We start from the raw sequence: 24,777 nt of genomic DNA, 5'->3' as shown, positions 1-24,777 counted from the left end.
GTCCAATTTAACCTTTTTCCTGCTGCATCTCTTTGGGCTGCGGCAGTGCTTGAAGTGGGGATCGTGTTCCTGGCTGTTCAGTTGTGGTTCTATTTCGTTTAGAATGAGGAGGAAATGACTGAGGGTTGGGTGAGACATTCCGGCCTAACAGAATTTGCAGGAACGGCACCAGTTTTGAGGGGCCTCAGAGGGGAGAGGGAGTTTTGGGGGAGCCCAGCCATTGGGGAGAAACATCTGGGAAGTCTCCAGGAAATTTCTCCCAAACTTTGACCATGGAAAAGGAGGCTTACCTGAGGAGGGAAGTGGTGACTTGGGCCATTTTATTTTTTAAAGCAGTGGGCAGCAGTCACCGTGGTACATAAAGTGTGCCGTCGAGTTGGTGTTGACTTCTGGCGCCCACAGAGCCCTGTGGTTGTCTTTGGTAGAATACAGGAGGGGTTGACCATTGCCTCCTCCCATGCAGCATGAGATGATACCTTTCTGCATCTTCCAAGATCACTGCTGCCCAATATAGGTACCAGCAGGGATTCGAACCGGCAACCTCTGGCTTGCTCGTCAAGTCATTTCCCCGCTGCACCATACTGGCTATTTTTCGTCAGTTAGTGATGCTGCAAGCCATGGTCACAGAATTAGGTGCCGGCTTTGTTGACTGTGTGCAGTATCATTTCCCGGAGCATTCTGGGAAGGAAAATGGTGGCGCTTATGAGAGGGCTAATGCAGTTTCTCCGGATTCTGCTTTATGCCTTTCTTGGTGCACCATTTCCTACGTTTACTCTCCATCAAAGTGAAGGGGCAACATTTGCAACCCTGCCGGAAAATGTTGGCTGTGAACCACCGTTGGAGAAGTTGATACAAGGGCTGAGATGGCAGTGAGGAGCGGCTACCTTTTCTCCTGCTCTTTCCTGGCGGGACAGGGCCTTTGGGGCTGTATGTGGCCCTTGGGCATCTAGCGGGTGAACCCTTCCGAGACAAAGTTGGTGGGCAGAGCTCTGCAGGTGAAGCTTTTGTGCTGCAGAAGGCAGAGGAGCCCTTCCAGAGGAATGCATGGCAACGCTAGCGGGATTAGTCTTCCTATCTGCTCAATGCCACCTTGGCTGTGTGGACAGTCCATGCATCTTGCTGGGGGAGGAATAGAAGAGTCAGGAACAGCCCAGCTGATCTGTGACTGACCCCGCCCCCCGCTTCTCACTCGTTGCATCCATTTGGGATGCCATGACCTGTGAACGTGGCTGTGTCAACGCCATGATGCGGTGGGAGTGAAGAAGCAGCAGCTCAGGATGTGGCACTTGGGCATACAATTCAGCTGCCAGGGAATCTTAGCTTTCATTTAAAAGAGCAGGTTTCTAGCCCTCAGTGTGTTCTAGACTGCGATCTCGGAAGCTGGGGGGGTGTGTGAAATGGGAGCGGGGGTGGCTTTGCTGCTCTGCATAGCTCTTTGCTCCTTTTTGTGACAAGCAGAACCAAAATAACAACAACAGCAGCAGCAGCAGCAGCAAATATTTATATACCGCTTTTCAACAAATGTTTCCAAAGCAGTTTACATAGAGAAACAACAAATAAATAAGATGGATTCCTGTCTCCAACGGGCTCATAATCTAAAAAGAAACATAAGGGAGAAGCCAGCAACAGCCACTGGAGGGATGCTGTGCTTGGGTTGGGTAGGGTTAGTTGCTCTCCCCCTGCTAAATAAAGAGAATCACCATGTGGAAAATGTGCCTCTTGGCCCAGTTAGCAGGGGTTGAAAATCAATCGTGCAAATGTGCTCAGTCTACACACTTTATATGGCTCCCAGAATTCCCCTTGTCTTAGAGCAGGGCTGCGTTAGCTTCGGCACTCCTGCCGATGCTGGACTACAGCTCCCGTCATCCCTGACTATTGGTCATGGTGGCTGGGGATGATGGGAATTGTAGTCCAAAAGCAGCTGCAGGGCCAGTGTTGTGCAGCTCTGTCTTAGAGGATCATTTAGGTTAGTTGCCTAGTTATAGAATTGTGATTGTTTTTCCATAACTGTTGATTCACCCCAGGGCTGCCTATGAACTGCTTTTCCTTCTTGCTGTTTTGCAGGGGATGCTCATCGAAGGTCCACCTGGCCCAGAAGGCCCAGCCGTAAGTTTCACTTCGCTACATCCCTCCTCCTCCTTTCCCCTCCCACTTAGCACAGAATAAAGCATTTGTGAGCCTCCCACCACCGCCAGAGGCAGAAGACAGCTGCTTTCTGGGTCCAAGTACTTCCATCTGATAGGCATGGATCCGAAAGCACTGTGAGGTCAATTTGGCCATGGTGAAGTAAACAGATCCTTCTCATAGTTTTCCTGACCTCTGTGTGTGTGTGTGTGTGTGTGTGTGTGTGTATTTGTACACAGTCAACGCTTCCTCTCCTCCTATGGCTAACAGTGCTTCTTTTTCCTGCCATCTCAGGGTCTTCCAGGCCCCCCAGGAACAACCGGGTCCATGGGCCCAGTGGGCGACCCTGGAGAAAGGGTGAGTAGCAGCCTTGCATGTTCACCTACCTGGCGTCCGGGATGAGCTCAGGCAATGTCCGGTGGGCCACGGGAGGGTCTTGCACATGCTCCAGCCTGGTTTGGGAGTGGCAGAGACACAGCTGCACACGCCCTCCAGCATTTCACCAATGAGAACGCAGCCAAGCCTGGGAATGCGTAGGGGGCGTGGTCAAACAGCCAGAGAGGTGTGTGGGGTACAGTGTGCAGGAGGTGTGGCCAGGGGAGCTGGGAGGTGTGGTGCATTGTTCGGACTACGAGCACGCCACGGATGAGCCGTTCCCAGCAGGGGCTTACGGAGCTGGCCAGCACCCTGGGGGACAAGGGCTTGCCAGGGCTTGCCCTTTATTATGGACTGTGCATGCCCAAACCATGCCCCCTGTGTCGACGTCAGATGCAAGGGTGTGGCCAGTACAGAGGATGCCCCACCCCAGACCCTGGCGGCCTAGGGACTGTTGTCCCCTTTGTTCCGTAGTCCTTATACCCCGGATTCCAAGGATAACGGGCTCAGGCATGTTACCACTTCAGTGGCACCCATTCAATGGCTGTACCATAAGCACATTTTCAAGCTGATATTGTATATAGTCACAGGCAAGAGAACATCTCCTACTATGCGACCAAACCTTTCAAATATTGTAGCTAGTGTCTGAAATGTGCAAAATGAAATGAAATATGTTTCGATTCCGGGCAAGGCAGGCAAGAAAGAAGGAACCTTGTTTGTGAAAAGCCTTGTTTGTGAAAAAAGGCAGGCCTTTCAGATCCTGCTCCGCCACGGTGTGGGTGTTGTCTGGGGGGGATTGCTTACCCCTTCCCCACCCACCCACCCTTCACCTCGGCCTCTCCGTCTTCTTGGCCTGCCGTTTCCATGGCCAGGCTTCGTTCTGGTCTCTCGGTTGGAATGTGGGGTAAAACGTGCTGGCAGTGGGGCTGTTGGGGAAGAATTAAGTGCCCTCCCCCCACCGCCCAGAAATGGGTTAGTCTTCCGGCCAAGCGTGGGGTCGGCAAACTGGCATTCAATGTGTCATTTCTCCCTAGAAGGTGGACTCTTGTTCGAGCTGAAGCAATCATTAAAACCCAGAAAAAAGCAAAAATAAAAGGCGTGTTGAAATTTGCTTCATGCAAATATGGATTTCCGTTGGCAGCAGCTGCCTCCTTGGCTGGCTTCCCGCTGAGAAGAAGTTGCATTTTACAAGCTAAGAAAAAAACCCACCCAGTTTTTGGGGAAGTGGGACAGTTCATATTCAAATGCGGTGCCCGTGTTTTGCAGGAGATCGGTCGTACTCTGGAGGGCTTACATGGCATAGCTGGGCTTGCAGAATGCCGCCTGGCTGGTTTCTCTGCCCCCTCTCTGTCTTTGGAACCCAAATCATAATCATGGTTTCTGAACTGGCCCCTAGAGAAGTCTGCTGCTTGAGTGTAGGGGAGGTTGGACCCCAGCATCAGATGCCAGGACAAGACGTTCGGTCCAACTGTATTATCCTTTCAAGTGTAGTGAATGTACTGGGTAGTTTAAAGGCTGGGATGCACTCGATGGGTTTCTTTCTCAAGAGTATCAAATATCAAAAAGAGCAGGGGAAAGTGTGGATGTCCAGAACCGAAATGTGTTTCCAGTTCCCCTAGCAATTGCAGAGATGAGCTTTCTGTGCAAGAGCACCAGTGGCCAGCAGGGGGAGCTGCAGATTGGAGTCTAGTCCTCCAAAAGGCATATATAGATATGCCTTGTATTATCGGGTGTATCGAGAACGCACTTGGTGCTCCGTTCCACTTTTGCTGGAGCTGGCTGTGTTCCTGCTTCGAGTCTAAAAGCAAATCGGGACTCCTGGGTGATAGTTCCTGAGCCAGTGGAATGTGACCTGACATCTTTGTCGGGGAAAGGAACAAAACTCAAGGGGAGAAACCCACAGCAATATCTAAACACAGATACGAATCACATTCTTCCTATTCATATTGTTCGTAATATCTACATAGATTAACCCTTTGCAAAGGCTGGAATCGGTTTGGTTGTTGGAGGCAATCTCGCTTCAAGAGGAAAGTTGCCCAGAATGCAGCTGTAACAAATACATTAAATGGGAGAAGTTTCAGGCCACCCCATCTCCCACAAAGCCCCTTCTACCAACACACACAGTGGAAGACTGAGACAGAGCATCTAACTCAGTATTGTCTACAGCAGAGATTCTCAACGTTGGGTCCTCAGATGTTGTTGGACTTCAGCTCCCATGATCCCCAGCCCCAATGGCCTTTGGTTGGGGATTATGGGAGTTGAAGTCCAATAACATCTGGGGACCCAACGTTGAGAATCCCTGGTCTACAGCACGCCTGCTCAGCTTCAGCCTTCCTGCAGATGTTGGCCGACGACTCCTCTAATCCCTGGCTATTGGCCACTGTGGCTGGAGATTATGGGAGTTGTAGTCCAAAAACAGCTGGGGGGGGCAAAGTTGAGCAGGCCTGGTCTACACTGAGTGGCAGCGGCTTCTCCCAGGTCGCAGGTAGGAATCTCTCTCAGCCCGATTTTGGAGGTGCTGGTGCTGCCAGGAAGGCAATGTGAAACCTTTTGCGTGCAAGTAGTCAGGTGCCCTTTCCAGAGCGGCCCCATCCCTTAAGGGGAATATCAGGGGCGTAGCGAGGTTCCTGGTGGCTAGGGGACAGAGTTAGGCCCCCGAGCCCCAAGCCATGCCCTTTGTGTCTGACGGGGGGAGGGCAACCTTCACACACAGACACCCCCGCCGCCGCCTTTCCCTCCATGTCTCTTGAACTCACCATTCGGTGAGTCTTTCGGAAGGGTGGCCGCTGTCAGGGTCTGGCCAACTGCCAGGGAAGATCCCGGGACAAAACGGAGCTGCTGCAACTGGATACGGCTCGGAAAGTTCGTCTTGACCAGACTTGGCTGCACGCTGTCGACACGGTGGTTGACAGATGTTGCTTTTCAGCAGTGAGTAGAAAGCTGGTGACGTGATTTATCGTGCAAGCCGAGCGCTCCCGGCTGGCAGGAATTCGAGGCGTATCAGCCCTCTGCAAGAGGCGTTTGCTCCTCCTAATAAGTCTCTAATTGCGTCCTGCGCCTCGTAAGACGCCGCTGTTGTGGAGTCCGTGGGGGATGATTGCGTAGCTCCTCTTCGGATTGGTCCTTCACGATTTCTGCTGTCTCGGGTCGTTGTGCCTGCTCTGAATCATTAGCTAGATCTACCACAGCCGTTTCACGACCGCTGACAGCCGGGCTCTGCCCCTCAGACACTCCTGAATTGGCTGGAAAGTTGACAGCTTCCCCTTCCTCCTCGCTGTCGGAGATCGAGGGCGTGACAGCCGCAGCAGCGCGGGGCTCCATGGCACAGATTGGGACGTGGGGGGCGCTGTCCTCTGTCCAGGGGTGGCGGCGGGTCAGGGCCGGGGAGCCCCTCCTTTGGCGACTGGCACGGTGGTCAGGCCAGGACAAGGCAGCAGTGAGGGGTTGGGAGGCGGAAGCAGCCTTGTGGGACCCCTGGGCTGGGGGACATTCCTCCCCCACCCCTTGTCCAATGGATTCTCTGCCCATGTGGAGTATCTCCCAGTGCTCACATGTACACTTTGGTCTGTAGTCTTTTCACATCCGTTTTATGCCCCCCCCCAACCCTTTTTATGCACTCTTATGACTTTTCAGGCTTTTCATGCCCTTGTGCTTCTGGTGTACTTTCTCCTGTTCTGAGTATTAGTATTCTGTGCCTTGAGTACTGTACCGTTTAATATGTAATCGCCCTTCTACTTTATGCTGGTCTACGACCGTAATGAAAACCAATTGGTTGAGAGTCTCCCATCACATGCAAACCAGGGCAGACCCTACTTAGTAAAGGGGACTGATTGAGTCCCAGTTGCAGGGGAGCAACAGCCGGAGGGAGGGCCTGCTCTGGAGGACAGGAGCGTGATCCTGTCGTAAGGCAGTGAGGGGAAGGAAGCTGTTTGAGCCCCGAGACCAGCACCTCCAGAGTGCAGCACCTGTTGGATTCCAGCCTCTGTACAGACGCGTGATTTCAGAACGTTCTCGTCTCATGCCGAGATGCCGCCCTGCCTTCCCAAAGCCTTTCTGGACAAGCAGTTTGGCTCTCAGGAACACCTGGTCCTTTCAAATGCCTGGCGCTTAGGGAAGAAACAGCATTCTTGCGGTGGGCATGCTCCCCCAAGTGACACTGCTGTGGCCACACCTTCTACACATGCTGTTGTGGTGACGTTGTAGGCGCTTCCTGGCCAGAGGACAAATCCGTCACACACCTTCCTCTCAGGCAGGGGTCCCCAACATCCTCCCCAGCCCCAATGGCCTTGATCCCCTGCCCAAAGGTGCATTCCCCACATTGGGTGCGGGGAACTCCTTGGAAGCTGGCCGAGGGGTCCCCCGTGGTCATCAGTGCCTTGCTTGTCTATCACTTGTCTTTCCTTTCGCCATACCTTCCAAGGGTTACAAACAAAGGATCCGAGTACAAACCTAAATGTGCAAACACTTGGGGGGAAAACGGAAGCCAGCACAGCTGAGATCAAAGTGGGGACGCACAATGCACAATGCCACCAGGAACTGGCCGTGTATTTTTTTTAATTGGTTATATTTCTCTCCTGCCCTCTGCAGTGTGCGAGGCTGCCAGTGGAGATTCGGAGGTCCCTCAGCAGTTGAGCCAGGGTGGAGAGAATTCCCCGAAAGCCTGACACCCTCCGCTCTAAAGCCTGCCTGACTTTCCCTGTCCAGAATCTGTTAAAAGAAAGGAAAAAAAGATGCCCAACCTTTTCATAGCATTAATTTAGGCCTGACATCTAGTGGAATTTGAAGAATATTGCAGACAGTATCTGGGTTTTTAAAAACTCTTTAAATCAAATCCAGGTGTCCTGATTCCAGGGGAACAGAGCCGCCACCCTCCCTGCGTTTCAAACCGTATGTGATTTATTGGCCTGGCACCCCCTCTCTGTTGAGGGGGCGGTTTAACCATAAATGCATCCCAAAGCAAGCCCCTGCTCCTTGCTTAGGAACATGGGAACAGAGGAAGCTGCCATAGACTGAGTCAGACCGTTGGTCTCTCTAGCTCAGGATTGTCTTCACAGACTGGCAGCAGCTTCTCCAAGGTTGCAGAGGCAGGAATCTCTCTCAGTCCGATCTTGGAGATGCTGCCAGGGAGGGAACTTGGAACCTTCTGCTCTTCCCAGAGCGGCTTCATCCCCTGAGGGGAATATCTTGCAATGCTCACACACGGCTCCTGACACTCAGTTGGCCGTGGGCCTGATTCTGCTCAGCTCTGAGTGGCAGCAGAGGACCGGGCCTCGCCTTGCCTTGCTGTTCAGTCTGGAGGCGCTTGGCAGCATTTCTGCAGCATCCCTGCCAGCTGACGCCAGACCAAATGGCGAAGTGCTCAGCTTGGCCCACTTAAGTACCTGCCCTAATGAAGATCTATCTTTTGCCGGCTCGGTCGCCAGGTTTCTCTCCAAGCCGGCACCAAACTCTACACTCATTAGAGCTGATATGACTCTTTACAACATTCAGAAACCCAGGAATGTTTCCTTCCTTGCTCATCTGTTTCTGAGTGTGAGATCTTCCCTTGACGTTTTCTTAGACTTGTTTTGGCATTAAATAACAGATCTCATGAGTGTTCAGTTGTCAAAGAGTAACCACCATTACATGTCATCTGTCAAATACCATCAAGCACGGCTGGAACCTGTCACTGCTGCGTGTCATCTGTCATTAGAGGGAATTTCCTGATAGTCAGACCTGTGCAACTGTGGGACAATCTGCCCCACGCAGTGATGGGCTCTCCTTCGCTAGAGGATTTCAAACAAAGGCTGGGCAGGGATGCTGAAGCAAATTCCTGCATTGAGTGGGGGGTGGGACTAGAAGACCTCTAGGGGTCCCTTCCAAAATTTCTATGAAAGATCAGACACTATGAAATACTACCAGATACTAAACATCATTGCATGTTAGCTATCAAATACAGGCAGTAATACTATTTATTTATAAGGCACTTCAACTATTAGGCACGGTTCAATAGCTAACTTAAAAATTGGGGTGTACAACAGCTGTTGGACTACAACTCCCATCATCCCTCTGGGGAACTGTGGGAATGATAGTCCAGTAACAGCTGGCCGAGTTGTGGATCTCTGCTTAAGAAGAGCAAACTCCAATCAGAGGCTTCCAGTCTTATCTCCTGCACAGCAGCCAGCAAATCATAAATATCGTTCCCTGCCAGCTCTTAACAATTGTAAACATCGCACCTTGTATAGCAGGAGACTATTGAAATCAGATGTCATAGGGGGGTCAAGTACAGATATTTGAGTGTCGTTGGAGAGTGTTGGGAGGAGAGCTGGTCTTGTGGGAGCAAGCATGAATGGTTCCCATTGCTAAGCAGGGTCCACCCTGGTTTGCATTTGAATGGGAGACTTAATGTGTGAGCACTGTGAGCTATTCCCCTTCAGGGATGGGGCTGTAGCTCAGGGAAAGAGCCTCTAAGTCCCGGGTTCCCTCCCTGGCAGCATCTCCACATAGGGCTGAGAAAGACTCCTACCAGCATCCTTGGAGAAGTCGCTGCCGGTCTGGGTAGTTGGAAGAAGGCAGCTTCCCATTTTTCTGAGAGATGCTGCAAGTTAGTGTAGGCAACCCTGACCTGGCTGGACCAAGGGTCTGATTCGGTAGAAGTCAGCTTCCTCTGTTTACCACCAATTGAGGAGAACATAATTTTGTTTCTGCTCTAACAACAGCATTTTTCTTCATAGAAGAGATACCACATCCCTCTCCTGTAGTTTGGTGGCTAATGAATGGTGATTTCAGAGTTAACCATTTAAAAACATTCGTCTCACCGGCAGCCATAGAAGAAGCAGATCCCCTGCCAAAAGCTCACTTGCACAGCCACCTAAAGCTCAGCACGGGAGGCCACTGATGTGCCTTCCCTGGAAGGCTGTTGTAGAGCCATTGCAATACAGACCCTGCTCTTTCCTGCCATTGGTCAATCCCATGAGTTATGCAGCCATGATAAGGTTGATTTAGCAGCAGGGTCAGGCCAGAGAAAGGGGCTTCCCTCTCCAGCCTTCATTTGCGCAAGAAGGGGTCCTGCAAAGAACATAGGATGCTGCTATATACTGAGTCAGACCATTGGTCTATCTAGTTCAGTATTGTCTTCACAGACTGGCAGCGGCTTCTCCAAGGTTGCAGGCAGGAACCTCTCTCAGCCCTATCTTGGAGATGCTGCCAGGGAGGGAACTTGGAACCTAGAAGCTCTTCCGAGAGCGGCCCCATCCCCTAAGGGGAATCTCTTACAGTGCTCACACTTCTAGTCTCCCATTCATATGCAACCAGGGCAGACCCTGCTTAGCTAAGGGGACAGGTCATGCTTGCTACCACAAGACCAGTTCTCCTCTGAGCAAGAACCGAGCAGGTTCTGGCCCAGAGAAGAGAACAGAGCAGGTCAGCTGCCAGTTCTCCGCATCGTGGGGAAATCCAGTATTCGATATGTCACCAAGCTTGCATTGATAAGCAATATCTGTCCCAATTCAGCCATTCTAAGTGGGCTTGTATTTGGCAGGGAGGTTGCCCTGTCTTGCAGATAGAAAGCTGCAAGTCAGCGTTTCCCTTTCCTCCTCTTGGGGGAGTCTTTGCTGGTAGCTTGGAGCCTCCTTTTCCAAGAGGAGTGGCTGTCCTATCCCAAAGACAAGGACAGGGACAGGCAGGACAAGGCTTCAGCACCCTGGAGAGCTCTGAATGAGCCACCTGATAGAAAGAGTTGCGGAACTGGAAGGCGCTCTTAAATACCTCCACACTCAAAGTATTCCTCCCAGGCAAGACTTCAGCACCTGGGAGAGCTCCCAGTGCTTCTAAGGGTGGAAAGAGAGGGGTGGGGTGGGGTGGGGTGGGGGCGGCAGTTGTGGGGTTTGGGGATGTACTCAGAAGTAGGAACTGTGACTGCATGCACTGCTTGTGCATGCACATCGCACTCAAGTCGGGTGCATGCCCCTGATGCTTGCAGTCGCAGTTCCTGCTTCCGGGTGCATCCGGTAAATTTCGGCACGGGGTGGCATGCTGCCTGCCGCCCCGATGGGCTTTTAAGGACTTGTGCGCTGGTGGGGGAAACGTGTGGGGGGGGGGTTCTAAGTGCACCCACCCACGGCCATAAAGCCACCCCTCCCCCGGCCGTCGAACCTTCCAGCCAGCCAGGGTTCATAAAAGGGCCCCCAAATTGGTTCGTGCACATTCAGCACCTGAGAGAGATGGGGGGGGCAGGCGTTCGCTGTGTTTTGAGGGCAGCCCACCTGCTTGGAACTTTGTCGGCTTTATTGAAGTTTTCCACGTGCTTCCAGCAGCAGAAAATAAACCACCAAGCCTCCTTCATGCTTTAGAGTCCTTCCAGTCGCCCACTGGGTTGGTTTCATGCAGCTTTGCCTAGTGTGAGTGGGGAAATGACCGCACTCACACGGACCAGAGGTTCAGTACAAACAAGAATAAAATTTACTTCTAACAAGTTTCGGAGCTTTTCTTTCTCTCTACAAGGCTGCCGGGCGTCGCACCCGTTGGTGTTGTGAGGTTACCGTTTGCTTTGCTGCTGTTGTTGAGCTCTAATTGAATTTCCAAACCAGCCACTTCCAGAGAGACCCAGCCCGTATTCTTTGAGTCGCAAAACATCTCCTCTCTGAGACTGTCCCTCAGAAGACCCCAACCCCCAACTAACTCTCAAGTGACTCTTTTCTTTACCTCCCACTCCCAGCAATGGCATCTTTGGACTGACCGCTCAGCAAGGGTCCCAATCCGTCTGCGTGCAAGCCCAGGGCCTCAGCCCCACCCACGGCCATTTCGTCCACAGGGCCTTAGATACGTCTAGGCTCAGGCTGTCCCTCCCAGGCTCTGCCTCCCTGCCCAGTGAGCAAAGAGTTCCCTAGAGGGTGGCCTCTGCACTGGAGGAATGTAGGAAGCCACCTTCTGCTGAGTCAGACCATTGGAGCATTGTCTACACTGACTGGCAGCAGCTCTCCAAAAATACGGGCAGGAGTCTCTCTCAGAGTGAACCTGGACCCTAGAGGCTCTCCCACTGAGCAATAGCCCCATCCCCAGAGCGGAATAGCTCACAGTGCTCACACATGTAGTCTCCCCTACAAATGCAAACCAAGGTGGACCCTGCTTAGCCAAGGGGGCATTCACGCTCGCTACCGCAAGGCCAGCTCTCCTCCACGGCCTCGGGTTCCTCCTGGCCCACTGCCAAGGCTTGGGGAAGCAAGGGGTTATGGGAAGGGGCAGGCCCAGTGAGTGTTAGCACTTCTGGGGTCCACCAGCTCCAGGCTGGGGTTGGGGTTTGAGGCTGGACCGGCTTCTCTGTCGCAGCTGCGCCTTGCACCTCTAGGATGGACCCTGGATCTGTTCCCCAGGGTGGGGCTCATGTCAGGGTGGGGCTCAAGGGTTGATTCAGCGCGTGGTGGCTGTGAAAAAGGCCAGTTCCATGCTGGGGATCATTAGGAAGGGGATTGAAAATAAACATGCTAGTGTTATAGGGCCCTTGTACATATTGATGGTGCGGCCACATCTGGAGTACTGTGTGCAGTTCTCGTCACTGTATCTTAAGGAGGACATTGTAGAACTGGGAAAGGTGCAGAAGAGGGCAGCCCAGATGACCAGGGGCCTGGAGCACCTTCCTGATGAGGCTAGGCTGCAGCATCTGGGGCTCTTTACTTTGGAAAAGAGGCAGCGAAGGGGAGACAGGATCGAGGTGTATAAAATTATGCACAGAGAGGAGAGGGTGGACAGAGAGACATTTTTCTTCCTCTCTCACAACGTTAGAACCAGGGGTCTTTCCAGGACATTTAGGACCAACAAAGGGAAGTTCTTTCACACATCTCCAAGATAGGGCTGAGAGAGACTCCTGACTTCTTCACACAGCACATAATTAACTTTTGGGATTCTCTGCCATGAAGCCGCTCTGGGAAGAGCAGAAGGTTTCAAGTTCCCTCCCTGGCTTCCTTGGGCCTGATCCCGCAGAGCTATGTTTTTATGTTCGCATGACAAGAATAGCCATTGCCCAGATGCATCAAGTCTCTTCCAGTAGTTTTGTTTTGTAGATTGTGAGCCCCTCGGGGAGAGGGACCCCTTCTTTTATTTCCTTTGCTATGTAGCCTGCTTTGAGAATGTTGCTCCTGTTTTTGAAGTAGTAGTATATAAATATTTGCATTCTTGATGATGATGATGATGATGATGATGATGGTGATAAATAATGTATTTCCCACTGTTGACATACCAGAACAGTTGTATCTGAGTTTAATTTAATTCAAATTTAGTTTTTGCATAATTTAATTAAAGTGATTTAATTTAATTTTAAGATGAGTTTAATTTCAAGTTTATGTCTCCCTTTCTAGGGCCCACCTGGGCGGCCAGGGCTTCCCGGAGCAGATGGTTTGCCGGGACCTCCTGGGACGATGCTTATGTTGCCGGTGAGTATGCATCAGGACAGCAGTTTCACCCTCGGGGTGAACAATTGTCTCTGTTTTGGATCCCTTCTCAAAGTTGGGTTCTCAAAGTTGGGTTGGCAGATGGTGTTGGACTACAACTCCCATGCCCCCTGCCATTGTGGTGGGGTGTGAAGGGAGTTATAGTCCAAGGGTATTTGCAGACCCGGCTTTGAGAACTCCTGCCTTAGGCAGCTATGGTCTGGTTGAATACATCGTGACCTGCAGGTAGAGTACTCAGATGCAAAAGAAGATTCTAGGATAGCTCCCAAGGAGGAAGAGAAGAAGGCATTCTACTAGGAGGAGTTTGTCATGCCGGGAAAAGAAAAGTGCTCATTCCCATGTTATGCTGAATGCAGGTGCAGAATAATTCATTGTACTGCCTGCGCCCTGCATTTGAAGGGCCTGTATCCAGGTTTACTTTAAAAATGAACTCAGGTACAGTCATTCACACAAACGTGTGTACAGGTGTACAGAGATCCATACACTCGTACAGCATAATGTCTGAACCGGGGTAGAGAGTTCCACATTTCAAGGCTGTGTTTACAGCAGAAGTGTTTAGGGGGGCAGAGTCGGCTTTCTTCCAGATGTACAAAGTGGATGTCTAACTGGGTAACTTTAGAGAGATACATGCTGAGTACAGATTGATGATGAAGAAGAAAATCTTCCTGGGAGATATGTATGTATGTATGTATGTATGTACGTGAAGCAAGAGCGGCCCAAAGGCTAAGAAACACAATGGGCAGCAGACACGCCCTTTGGTTATGCGGGTCGGAAAGTGGGGGAAGCACCTGACCATGTTCTCCCAAATTTCTTCTTGGGAGGGACCCTGAGAAGCTTGACATTTGGAGCGAATCTCCTCCAAGGAGAAAGGTCTCCACATTCCCCTCATCTTGGTGTGTGTCCTGCTTCTAATTCAAGGTCCTCAGACTTGGGTGCTCAGGAAAATAGGGAGCTGCCATATACTGAGTCAGACCATTGGTCTGTCTAGCTCAGTATTGTCTACCCAGACTGGCAGCAGTTTCTTCCAGCTTGCGGGCAGGAATCTCTCTCAGCCCTCTCTTGGAGATGCTGCCAGGGAGGGAACTTGGGACCTTCTGGCTAGGGATGATGGGAGTTGTGGTGCAGGATCAGCTGGGCACCCAAGTTTGAGAACTCCTATTCTGATGGGTGCTGGTGATAGATTTCCCATGAGCTCACTGGATGGGAAATTACCCTTTGGCCTGTACAGTTGAGCACACACACCCACACACCCACACACCCCAGCTGCCTACATGCAATAATCAGGGTTTTGTACTGCATGTGGAGGGCCGATCAGGATGATCACCCCCCAATGTGCGATTACAGGATACGGCGAGAACCCATTTCCATGTCCTTTAGTGACTTTGGGACAGGCGTGTCCTTGGCACGGCCTTGGCGTTATCCCTTTTGGGAGGCCAGTGGTTCATGAGAACCAGCCCTTGGAGAGGCTGATTTCATGGCAATGTGTACTAAACTTGAAATAACCAGTTCAGAGATCACTTCGGGAGAGGGAATGGGACGCCCCGCTGCCAGTCAGTTGGACACAGCCAACTCGCCACAGGGACAAGGTTCAATATTTGTGCCCTGTCCCCCTTTCCTCTCCCGTACAAAGGACTAACTCCTTCTCTTGTGAATCAACAAACCTGAAGGTCTCTGCTGGTTCTATACGTGTGTGTGTGTGTGTGTGTGTGTGTGTGTGTGTGTGTGTGTGTGTGTGTGTTGTTATATCGGAGTTTGGGGCTTCCCTTCCAAAACAGACAGATGGGATCCAACATCGTTCAGCTGAGATCTTGTGAATCACCGCAAGCAGCAGCTGGTGAAGGCTGCTGCATGGCATTACGACTTACGTTAATTGGATTCTATATGAGAGACAGGTAGCGGCTGTCTCTCAGGCTTTGGCACTTTCCCTCCCCTGAAGAGGCCTTGAACATCTCGCAGGCAGAAACGAGGCTGCAAAGTTCAGGAAAGCCATGCCGTTAGATATCGGATGCAGAGCTCCACGCCCGAGGAGCTCGGCTCTCTGTTCATTTCTCAAAGCTCCTAGTCCTTAGGACTGCAGAAGCAAGGGGTGTTGTGGACAATGCCCGCACGAACTCTGAAACCAGAGGAAGGGCTTAACGGTTGTGGGAGGGGACTTCAAGTTCTCAACACCCATCTGTCATGCAGGGTGGGACCAGAGGAACTCTAGGCTACCTTCCAACTCTTCTGCTACTCTTGTGAATATTGGTAAACTGCTTTTCAACAGCCCCCCGAAGTGGTTTAGGCAGAGAAATAAACAATAAGATGGTCCCCTGCCCCAGAGGGATTTAGACTGTGTGTCCTAAAAGGAACAGACAGTCTAAAAAGAAACCCCAACTAGACCCCACTGGAGAAGACCATTGAGGTGGAATGGGGCCACTGCTTCGTAGAAAGAGAACTCCCACTTTGGAAGATGCCTCTTGGCCCAGTTCGCAGGGAACTCCCAGATTCTGTGAAGATTCTGGGGAGAAAACTACCTGTAATGTGGAAATGTGTGTCTCAAAGCCAAGGAAAGGAAAGGAAAGGAAAGGTTGTGCCGTCGAGTTGGTGTTGACTCCTGGTGACCAAAGGAAAAACCATGTGGTTTTCTTTTGGGAGAATCCAGGAGGGGCTGACCATTGTCTCCTCCCGCGCAGTCTGAGATGATGCCTTTCAGCATCTTCCTCGATCGCTGCTGCCCAATAGAGGCATTTTCCATATCCTGGGAAACAGGCCCGCAGGGATTCGAACCGAAAGCCTCCAGCTCTCTAGGTAGGTTGCTTCCCCACCGCGCCATTAGGTGGCTCAAAGCTGGGGAAGCCTTTGTTAAATGTAAAGCAGCTCTGGCATGCGGCCGTTCTAAGTGAGGGACTTGGAAGGAGGGAGCACTCCACCCCTTTTCCACGCTGAGTTTCTCCCATACAGCTCCCCCCCCCGCCCCCCCCCCCGGTCCACAGCACGGAGGGGGACAGTGGGGCAGGAGGATTCCATTTGGCTAGTGAAGAAAGGGGGCCAGACAGGTAGGCCGCCTAGCTTTGCAGAGGTTTTTGCTTCCCCGGGCAGCCCACATGGGCAGAATGCCTTTCTCCCCCCAGACCCTTTAAAAATGCATGCCGAGAAGGTTTGCTACGTCCAGGTTTGTCGCGCCAAAAAACCAACCTTGCATCTGATTCCAGCCTGGAGATCTCCTTTTTCCCTCTTCTTTTTCTGAAAACGGCTTGACTGTTTCAGACTCTCCACAGTAGTCAACAGCTGTGTGCATATGTATTTAGGAATATAGGAAGCTGCCTTATTCTGAGTCAGGCCCTTGGTCCATCTAGCTCAGTAATGTCTACACTGACTGGCAGCAACTCTCCAAGGTTTCAGGCAGGAATCTCTCTCAGCCCTGTTTGGAGATGCTGCCAGGGAATGAACCTTCAACATGCAAAACATAACTCCACTGAGTTATGACCCCATCCCCTAGGGAGAATCTCTTACCGTGCTCACATGTAGTCTCCCATCCAAATGCAAACCAGGGCAGGCCCTGCTTAGCAGAGGGGACAATTCATGCTTGCTAACCCAAGTCCAATTCTCCCCCTCCTCTTAAAAATAAATCTGGGTTATTTTTTTAAAATGGGTGGTTTTTCTGTAGCTAAATATCAGGTCAGTGTACTAGACACACAGCCCTCATCTTCTCACCCGATACCACGAGGGAAATCTATAATCCTCTAATACCAGAACTTGGGGGTGCTCAATGGAATTGATCAGCGGTAAGTTTAGGCGTCACCAAAGGAAGTGGAGCTTCTTCCCACATTAATTAATTTAGGGCTCCAGCGGTCACAAGATGCAGCCATGGCCATTAGCTGAGAGGGCTTTAAAAAAAAAAGACAAATTCATGTTTAATGATCAGCTGTCATCTGTTATGCACTGTGGTACCTAGATAGAACTTCCATGTTCAGAGGCAGCCTACTGGTAAATTTCAGACACTGGGGAAGAACAGCAAGGGAGAGCTGATATCCTTGTGATTTCCCAGAGACACCTGGAGTTCTCGGTGATGGACCTTTGGTTGGGTCCAGGAGGTCCCTTTTGGGTGTCTATAGCTCTCTCTCGACATTATGTTGCACAAGTGTACAGATGTCAGTAGACTTGTGCATGTTCTTGTGTGAATGGCTGTACTGGAGTCCGTCTTGAAAGTGAATCTGGAGATGCATGGTGCACATAGGAAGTGTGCTGCTGTACCTGCATTCAAGATAATGTGAAAAGAACTGCACCTGTGTAGAGATCTGTAAGGTAAGGGTGTGGTGTGTGAAAGAGAGAGAGGGTGGGGTGCAGGTGTGTGTGTGTGTGTGTGGGAGAGAACCAGATTATTAAAGCATCTTTAAAATAGAGAGGAAAACCAAAGATCGTCACATGGATCTAAGAAAAGAAAAAGCCCAAATCTTGGCTCAGCAGGGGATTCTCAGGGTTGGGTCCCCAGATGTTCTTGGACTTCAACTCCCATAATCCCTGACCAAAGGCCACTGGGGCAGGGGATTATGGGAGTTGAAGTCCAAGAACATCTGGGGACCCAACGTCCTGCTCACATGTCTTCTAAATGACTTCCCCGGCCCCTGAGCGACATGCAGGGGCACAGCTAGGGGAGAGGGGGTGGTGTTTGCCTCCTCCCTGGTGGCCCCTTGGAGTGAGGGAGATCATGGAGAAAAAGGGAGGGGTGGGGCTGGGGGCCCTTCAGGAGCTGGGGGCCCGGGTTCTTTGAACCCCTCCGCTCCGTTATAGCTATCCCTCTGAGCTCCGTGAGCCCACCCTTTTGCAAAGTTTCTTGCCACTCTCGACTCTGCAGCCAGTGTGCTGCCTTCTGAGCCGCCTTCTTTGGGCCTGGGCGGGGGAGAGGAGCAAGCGATTGATGTGCTGCCCCTTGTCTCTTCCCGCAGTTCCGGTTCAGTGGGGGAGGCGACGGGGGCTCCAAAGGCCCCATGGTGTCCGCTCAGGAGTCCCAGGCTCAGGCAATCCTCCAACAGGCCCGGGTAAGTGACGCGCCTCTCTCCTCCTTGGGCCTGGCCGGCATATGGGCATCCCTGCCTGAGGCTCTTTCTCATCCTTCTCCTGCGATTGAATGTGCACTGAGGAGCACAGGAACATGGCCCCTATCTGTCTGCCCCTATCAGCAGACAGCACTCACAGGTAGACACAAATGCAAGCCAGGGCAGACCCTGCTTGGCAAAGGATCCATGCTTGCTGCTGCAAGACAGGCTCTTCTCCTCAGACCCCAAGGCCAAAGATGGAAAGGAACCCCTAACGACCGTACCGAGCTGACCATGTGGGGTGCTCAGCATTCACATGGCCCTTAGCTCTTCCCCATTGGCGCTCTAGACCTCGCCAGCCCAGTTAGATCCTGCCCTGCATAGCGTGTGGCTGCTTCAGGCGTCCAATCCTGCTGTCTTCAGCTGGGGGCTTCCTAACTCTGCTCGGGAGACTCGAATGTTGGCATTTTTTCTTCCCGCCCCCCTAATGGGGAGCCATCATTACACACTCACGGAGTGGGTCGTCCACTAAATAATCAAGCATTTCTTGCAGAGTTTTTGCCACTCCATTGGCAGCCCTGGGTGGATTTTAATTACTGGCGAGTGCAGATAATTACAGGTCTTTTAAAGTATTGGATTCCCGCAATGGAGCAAATTTGTCCCCGCGACGTTATAAACTGTGGACAGCCCCATTACCTGCCGTGAGATTTATTGACTCGGCCCCGGCGCCATGACTTTTTAATTAGTGCATTTGAAATAAATAAATAAAGCATGCCTGCGACATTTTAAGTTGAATTCCTGCTTTTCGTAGAGGGGAATAAAAGGACTCATTATCCCAGGTTCGCTCCCCCTGTGATAGGGTGTGTGATAGGAATTGGATCTCTGTCTTTCTTGCGTGTAGTATGGTTTATTTCACGGCAGTGAAGCTACAGTTCTAGCCTGCCTGGTGACTTTCCAGCAATAGCAGTGGAAGAGTGTTAATCAGTCCTGATTGATTGATTGATTGATTAAGTGCCATCAAGTTGGTGTCGACTCTTAGCGTCCACATAGATAGAGTCTCTCCACCATGATCTGCCTTCAACTTGGCCTTGAAGGTCTCTCAGTGGTGCCTTCATTGCTGTCATGATCAAGTCCATCCACCTTGCTGCTAGTCGTCCTCTTCTTCTCTTTCCTTCAACATTTCCCAGCATTATGGACTTCTCAAGGGAGCTGGGTTTTCGCAGAATGTTCCCGAAGTATGATAGTTGAGCCTGGTCCTTTGTGCCTCGAGTCCCTAGAGGGACGGAATCTCCAATCTTATGCCCAAGAATAAGTGTCATTGAACAAGGGGCTGTCCTATGAGTAAATCTGCAGTCCTGCACAGGCTTTCTAAGGGAGTGTGTCTCATTGAGCTCGGGGGTTTACTTCTGAGTTAAACATTCTTAGAATTGCACTTTTCTGTCCGAATAAGATCTACCAACTTCAGTGGGGCATGAAATGCTAGGAAGAAAGTCCATCCAGGTTCAACGGAGTTTACTTTTTAGGAGACTGAAGCCTCTGACACACACACACACAGTTGTATGCAGCGGTGTGCTTGCTGCAGAATCGGACCCAACTCAGCACAGGTTCAGTGGGGTCTACCTGTATTTACCCAAATACAAGATGACCCTGAATTTAAGACAACCCCCTGATTTCTAACATCAAAGAATGTGGGGAAAACCTAGTCTTGGATTCAGGTCAATACAGTACTCTTTGGGATTTCCCCACTTTGAGTCCCCAGATGTAGAACTATAACTCCCATCATTCCCATGATGATGATGATGTTTGGCTGTTGTGGCTGGCATAATGGGAGTTGTAGTCCAACCACACTTTGGAACCCAAGTTTTGGAACCCCTTCTTCAGGAGACTGGAGCCTTTGGCACACACCAGTAGAAATCTTGCACGCAGTTTTGTTCTTCTTGTAGCATCCAAACCAAACTCTCCGCAATCAAATCAAATTCTATTGACCTGAAATGAGTACAAAATTAAGCGCGTGCTAGACTTGAGCTGGATTGTGACCTTTCTGTGCTGTATGTGTCATGGAAATGATTCCAGCATCTTTACTGCTGTCTAATGGCAGGAATCTAGTAGAGCAAAGGGTGGGTGCCATTTCTGACACAGGAACCTAGACAGCTGCTATACACTGAGTCAGACCCTTGGCCCATCTAGCTCAGTATTGTCTACCCAGACTGGCAGCGGCTTCTCCAAGGTTGCAGGCAGGAGTCTCTCTCAGCCCTATCTTGGAGATGCTGCCGGGGAGGGAACCTGGAACCTGTAGATGCTCTTCCCAGAGCAGCTCCATCGCCTAAGGGGAATCTCTTCCAGTACTCACATGTGGTGTCCCATCTGAATGCACACCAGGGCAGACCCTGCTTAGCAAGGGGACAAGTCATGCTTGCGACCACAAGGCCAGCTCTCCTCTCTGTCCCTTGTGGGCAAGCTCCCCTTTGCCTTGGCTCCCCAGATGTTGTGTCTGCTTGCCTCCAAATCCAGCCCTGGTTTTGTCTTTGTCCTTCTCCTCGCCGTGCTTCCAACTAGTGTCTACCCTTCCTGCCCCCCATTCCCTCCAAACACCTTGAAAGTTTCCCTGATAAAACTTTTTTTTAAAAAAGCAAAGCTGAGGAACTTTTTAAATTTCAAAAATGGCTCTTGAGGGTCGGAAGAGTGAGATTTTTGGGGTGTCAGAAAAGGCTGCAGAAAAGGCTGTTGTGCATCCAACCCAGATGAGGAAGGTTCAGTTCCATGCAGGCTCTTGCTGAAATGATGTCTGGATGTGGGCAAGGGCGGGGGCAAATCCATCTTGTGGGTGGGTCCATCTTGGTAGAGATGATAGCTCGTTGGGGTGTCGGTGGTGTTGCCCTTCTAACAGGGGGAATTTGCCACAGGCTTCATTTTCCATTGTCACTCTCTTCCTTTGCAGCTGGCGCTGAGAGGACCATCTGGCCCAATGGGTCTTACTGGAAGGCCGGGCCCCGTGGTAAGTGCGTCAAGGGCAAAGCGCTTTAACAGAGCAGTGAGCAATTATTTCTAAATTATAATTGTGAGTCTCTGTGAAGTGAAGCTATAATAGCACAATTATGTTGCTATAATAACTGTCTTGTAATTTGAGCTGAATTGCACTATATTTGTTAGTATATGGGTTGGTTGGGAAATTGACAAAGAGCTTATCGCAAGAAACTAAGAAGCAAAGTTCGATTCCCCGTTCAGCCATGAAACACACAGGGTGGCTCTGGGACAGTCACTTCTCTCTCAGCCTAGCCTACCTCACAGGGCTGTTGTGAAGATAAACATAACCCTGTACTCCATTTTGGGCTTCTTGGAGGAAGAGTGGGATATACATGTAAACGGATACATAAGACAACAAAATAAAATCAATGTTAGCTTTCTTGAATGGGCTCAGAAATATAGAGCTTTGTGGTATCTAAATGTTAAGAACGTGTTTGCCGTATACTAGGTGGGAGAGTGCCAACTGCATTTGGCAGCTTCTCTTCAGTTGCCCCTTTTTACCTCTTTTAGGTTGAACCCAAAATTTCACCCCATTGAAATCTAAAAGGAGATTCATAGGAACATAGGAGGCTGCCTTCTACTGAGTCAGACCACTGATCCATCTAGCTCAGGATTGTCTTCACAGACTGGCAGCGGCTTCTTCAGGGTTGCAGGCAGGAGTCTCTCTCAGCCCTCTCTTGGAGATGCTGCCAGAGAGGGAACTTGAAACCTTCTGCTCTTCCCAGAGTGGCTCCATCCCCTGAGGGGAATATCTGACAGTGCTCACACATGGAGTCTCCCATTCAAATGCAAACCAGGGCAGGCCCTGCTTAGCTAAGGGGACAAGTCATGCTGGCTACCACAAGACCAGCTCTCCTCTCCAGGGTTCTGCCCAAGGAAGGACATCAGAGAACTTTCCTAAATAGCTTCTCCACCACCCTGGTTGCTGCTGAACCCCCAGCCAGATTTTACAGTCATAGGGATTATTTCCTTTTTGTCATGATGTGTAATTTTACCCATGTCCTTTTTCCACAGGGACCGCCAGGCGGAGGAGGCATCAAGGGTGAACCAGGAGACATGGGGCCTCAGGTATGCAGGAGAACATCCCGTAGTTTAACAGGGGATGAGCAGATTTCTTTCATTCTGTCCTTCTCTAGATTTGCTCTATTTTGCATTCCACTCCTTTTCCATTTCTGCTGAACTAGAAAAACGTGTAAGATTAATTCCAGAGCCGGAGCACTCACAGTTTCCAATTCCTTTGCATCTTCCCCCTTATCAATGGACGAAGCTCTGCAATAAATAAATACATCCGTTTCTGATGGAATCATACATATGATTGCATCCAGATTCCTTGTGTACAGTGTGGGTTACCAACACGTACATGAACTCTTGCTTGCTAGTAAAACATCACTTCATGCCACTCAGAGACATTACTGGTTTTGCTCTGTGCTTAAAGAGATTCTTCTGCCTTCACATATGCAGAGGAACATATGCAGCTGCCTTCTTCCGTGGGTGTCATTATGGAGGGGCAGTGGTGCTCTTAGCCCTGGACTTCCGGGCCAAAGTCCAGGGCCTCCACATCCCCTGGGGGGCCCCCCAAATCCTCTTTAGTCTGTTCTGGGTGACGTGGTCTGCACTGGCAGAGTGTGACTATGACCTGTGCCAGGTGCTTTAGAGGCAGGGTGGGGAAAGAAATCTGTGGGTTCGGAATAGGGGGATGGTGCTTAACGTGCAGTGAGCAGGGGAGACTCCAGCAAGGGGGGTTGGGCTCCAAAGGCCTTTAGGTCCAGGCTCCAAAATTGCCTCGGTGCACCACTGAGGAGGGCTCCATGTGGCTTGAATCTCCTCAGCCCGCTCCCTCCTCCGCGACCTCTTCCAGGAAGGAAGTTCCAGCCATGGAGGCTCCTGCACAGAGCAGGGGAGAGGGAACTCCTGGCCTCCCCTGGCTCTCAGCTGCTTCCACCTTCAGAGGTGCTGTACGATGCGATTAGAGAGTTTTAGAATATCCATCATTATTCTTGAGAGAGGGTATGATCGAGTTTAACGCTCTAAAGGGGAGCTGTGTGCCCAGGTCTCGGATCTTTTAAGTACCTAGCAACATCCCTGCCTTCTACTGAGTCAGGCTCTTGAGTACCTTCAGTTCAGTACGGTCTACACTGGCTGGCAGCAGCTCCTTGAGCATTCAGACAGAGAAGAGTGCCTCTCAATCCCAGTTGCAGGGGAGCAGCGGCAGCAGGAGAGAGGGCATGCATATCCCTCTTGCCTGTGGGCTCCCCAGTGGCATCTGGTGGGCCACTGTGGGAAAAGCTGGCCTGGATGGGCCTTCTTGGGCCTGATCCAGCAGGGCTGTTCTTATGTTCTTAAAAACCTTTCCCCGTCCGACCTGGAAATGCCGGGAACGGAATCTGGGGCTTTCTGCACCCAAAAGAGGAACTCTACCTTTGAGCTCTGGATGCTCCCGACAAATATATGGAGCTGCCTTCTGCTGAGTCAGACCCTTGGTTCATGCAGCTCAGTATTGCCAACACTGACTGGCAGTAGCTCCCCAAGGTCTCAAACGAGAGTCTTTCCCAGACCTACCTGGGGATGATGTGTGGGGCTGAAGTGGGAGCTTCTGCATGTGCAACGCAGATGCTCTGCCACTGATCCTAAGGCCACCACTCCCAGGGGTCCCTGCAATCCAACTCCATCCACCCCCACCCCCAATGGTGAGTGTTTAATGAAAAGGCTCCATCCAAAATTAAGCTGAGATGCCTAGTGAGACATGCAGATCCTCATAAGTATGAAATACTGCTGTCTCCTTAGTTGTGTATTTTGAGTACTTCTGGTGGGCCCACTTTCAGTACCCTGATCTATGTTCAAGAGGACTTTTTAGAATTTATTTGGTTTCATTGTTTGTAGTAGGAGTTTGATTGTTTCCTCTTCTACATTTGTTTTAATCTTATGCTGGCCGCTGACCAAAATAAAGAGATTTGAACACGCAGATGTGGTGCTGGGAGGGGCGCTGCCCCATCCCAAAATTTGAGACCAGAGAGGCAGGCATAGCAGGGCAGTCAGGATAACAGCACCTTGGAGAGCTCCCCACTTGCTCTGATAACAGCCAGAGCTGGAATGGAGTCTTAAGTACCTCCAGGCTCAGACTGCCCCTTCCAGGCAAGGCAAGGCTTCAGCACCCTGGAGAGTTCCCAGTGCGTAACCTGGACTAACAAGGGGCAGAGCTGGAATGAGGTCTTAAATACCTCCAGACTCGGGCTGCCCCTCCCAGGCAAGGCTTCAGCACCCGGGAGAGCTCCCTGTGAGCAACTTGCTGGACAGGGGCCAGACTTGGAATGAGGCCTTCAGTCCCTCCAGGCTCAGACTGCTGCCCCCAGGCTGTGCTCCATCTGGAGAGCAGAGGATCCCCATCTGGAGAGCAGAGAGATGTAAATAAGCAGCCCGCTAGCCTGGAGTCTAAGCACATCTCTGCCCCATCAAGTTCCTCCTGGCCCATTTTCAGCATGGTGTGTAGGCTCGGTGGAGACGTTGAGGTGCTTGGTGTGGAAGAGACGGGTTCATTGGGAGGCTCCGGATCAGTGCATGCCGGTGCTGGGGCCTCCCAACTGGTGGGCTCAGTCTTCAGCCCAGCATCCGTGCCTGCTGCTGGTTCCTGCCCAATGCCTCCCCCTCTTTGGGGTTGGAGCCCATGCAACTTCTCAGGGCTGGGGTCATGCCAGGCTCTTTCATAAGGAGCATTTGTGGGAGCAAACCTAGGAAGGCCTGAGCTTGTCTCTTCCATTGTGTGCTGAAAGGTATGTCTGAGCATTTAACTGAAGAGCGTAGATGGGAAAGAGACCACT

The 24,777-nt window shown here is 51.1% G+C and overlaps 1 protein-coding gene across 3 annotated transcripts in view; it reads left to right on the top strand.

Annotated features, from left to right (window-relative positions):
* Window positions 1–24,777, top strand: part of COL5A1 (collagen type V alpha 1 chain) — a 374,283-nt gene that overhangs the window by 245,125 nt on the left and 104,381 nt on the right. For all 3 annotated transcript variants that reach the window (XM_053282026.1, XM_053282025.1, XM_053282024.1), the window contains exons 10-15: window positions 2,065–2,106; window positions 2,419–2,481; window positions 12,831–12,905; window positions 17,849–17,941; window positions 20,877–20,933; window positions 21,977–22,030. In XM_053282026.1, coding sequence (XP_053138001.1) covers window positions 2,065–2,106; window positions 2,419–2,481; window positions 12,831–12,905; window positions 17,849–17,941; window positions 20,877–20,933; window positions 21,977–22,030 — 384 coding nt within the window. The remainder of the gene's footprint in view (window positions 1–2,064; window positions 2,107–2,418; window positions 2,482–12,830; window positions 12,906–17,848; window positions 17,942–20,876; window positions 20,934–21,976; window positions 22,031–24,777) is intronic.

This window comes from Hemicordylus capensis, chromosome 17 (genome assembly GCF_027244095.1).
Source record: "Hemicordylus capensis ecotype Gifberg chromosome 17, rHemCap1.1.pri, whole genome shotgun sequence".
Lineage (NCBI taxonomy): Eukaryota > Metazoa > Chordata > Lepidosauria > Squamata > Cordylidae > Hemicordylus > Hemicordylus capensis.
The sequence above is the reverse complement of the archived record's forward strand: the minus strand, read 5'-3'. Positions and strand labels throughout refer to the sequence as shown.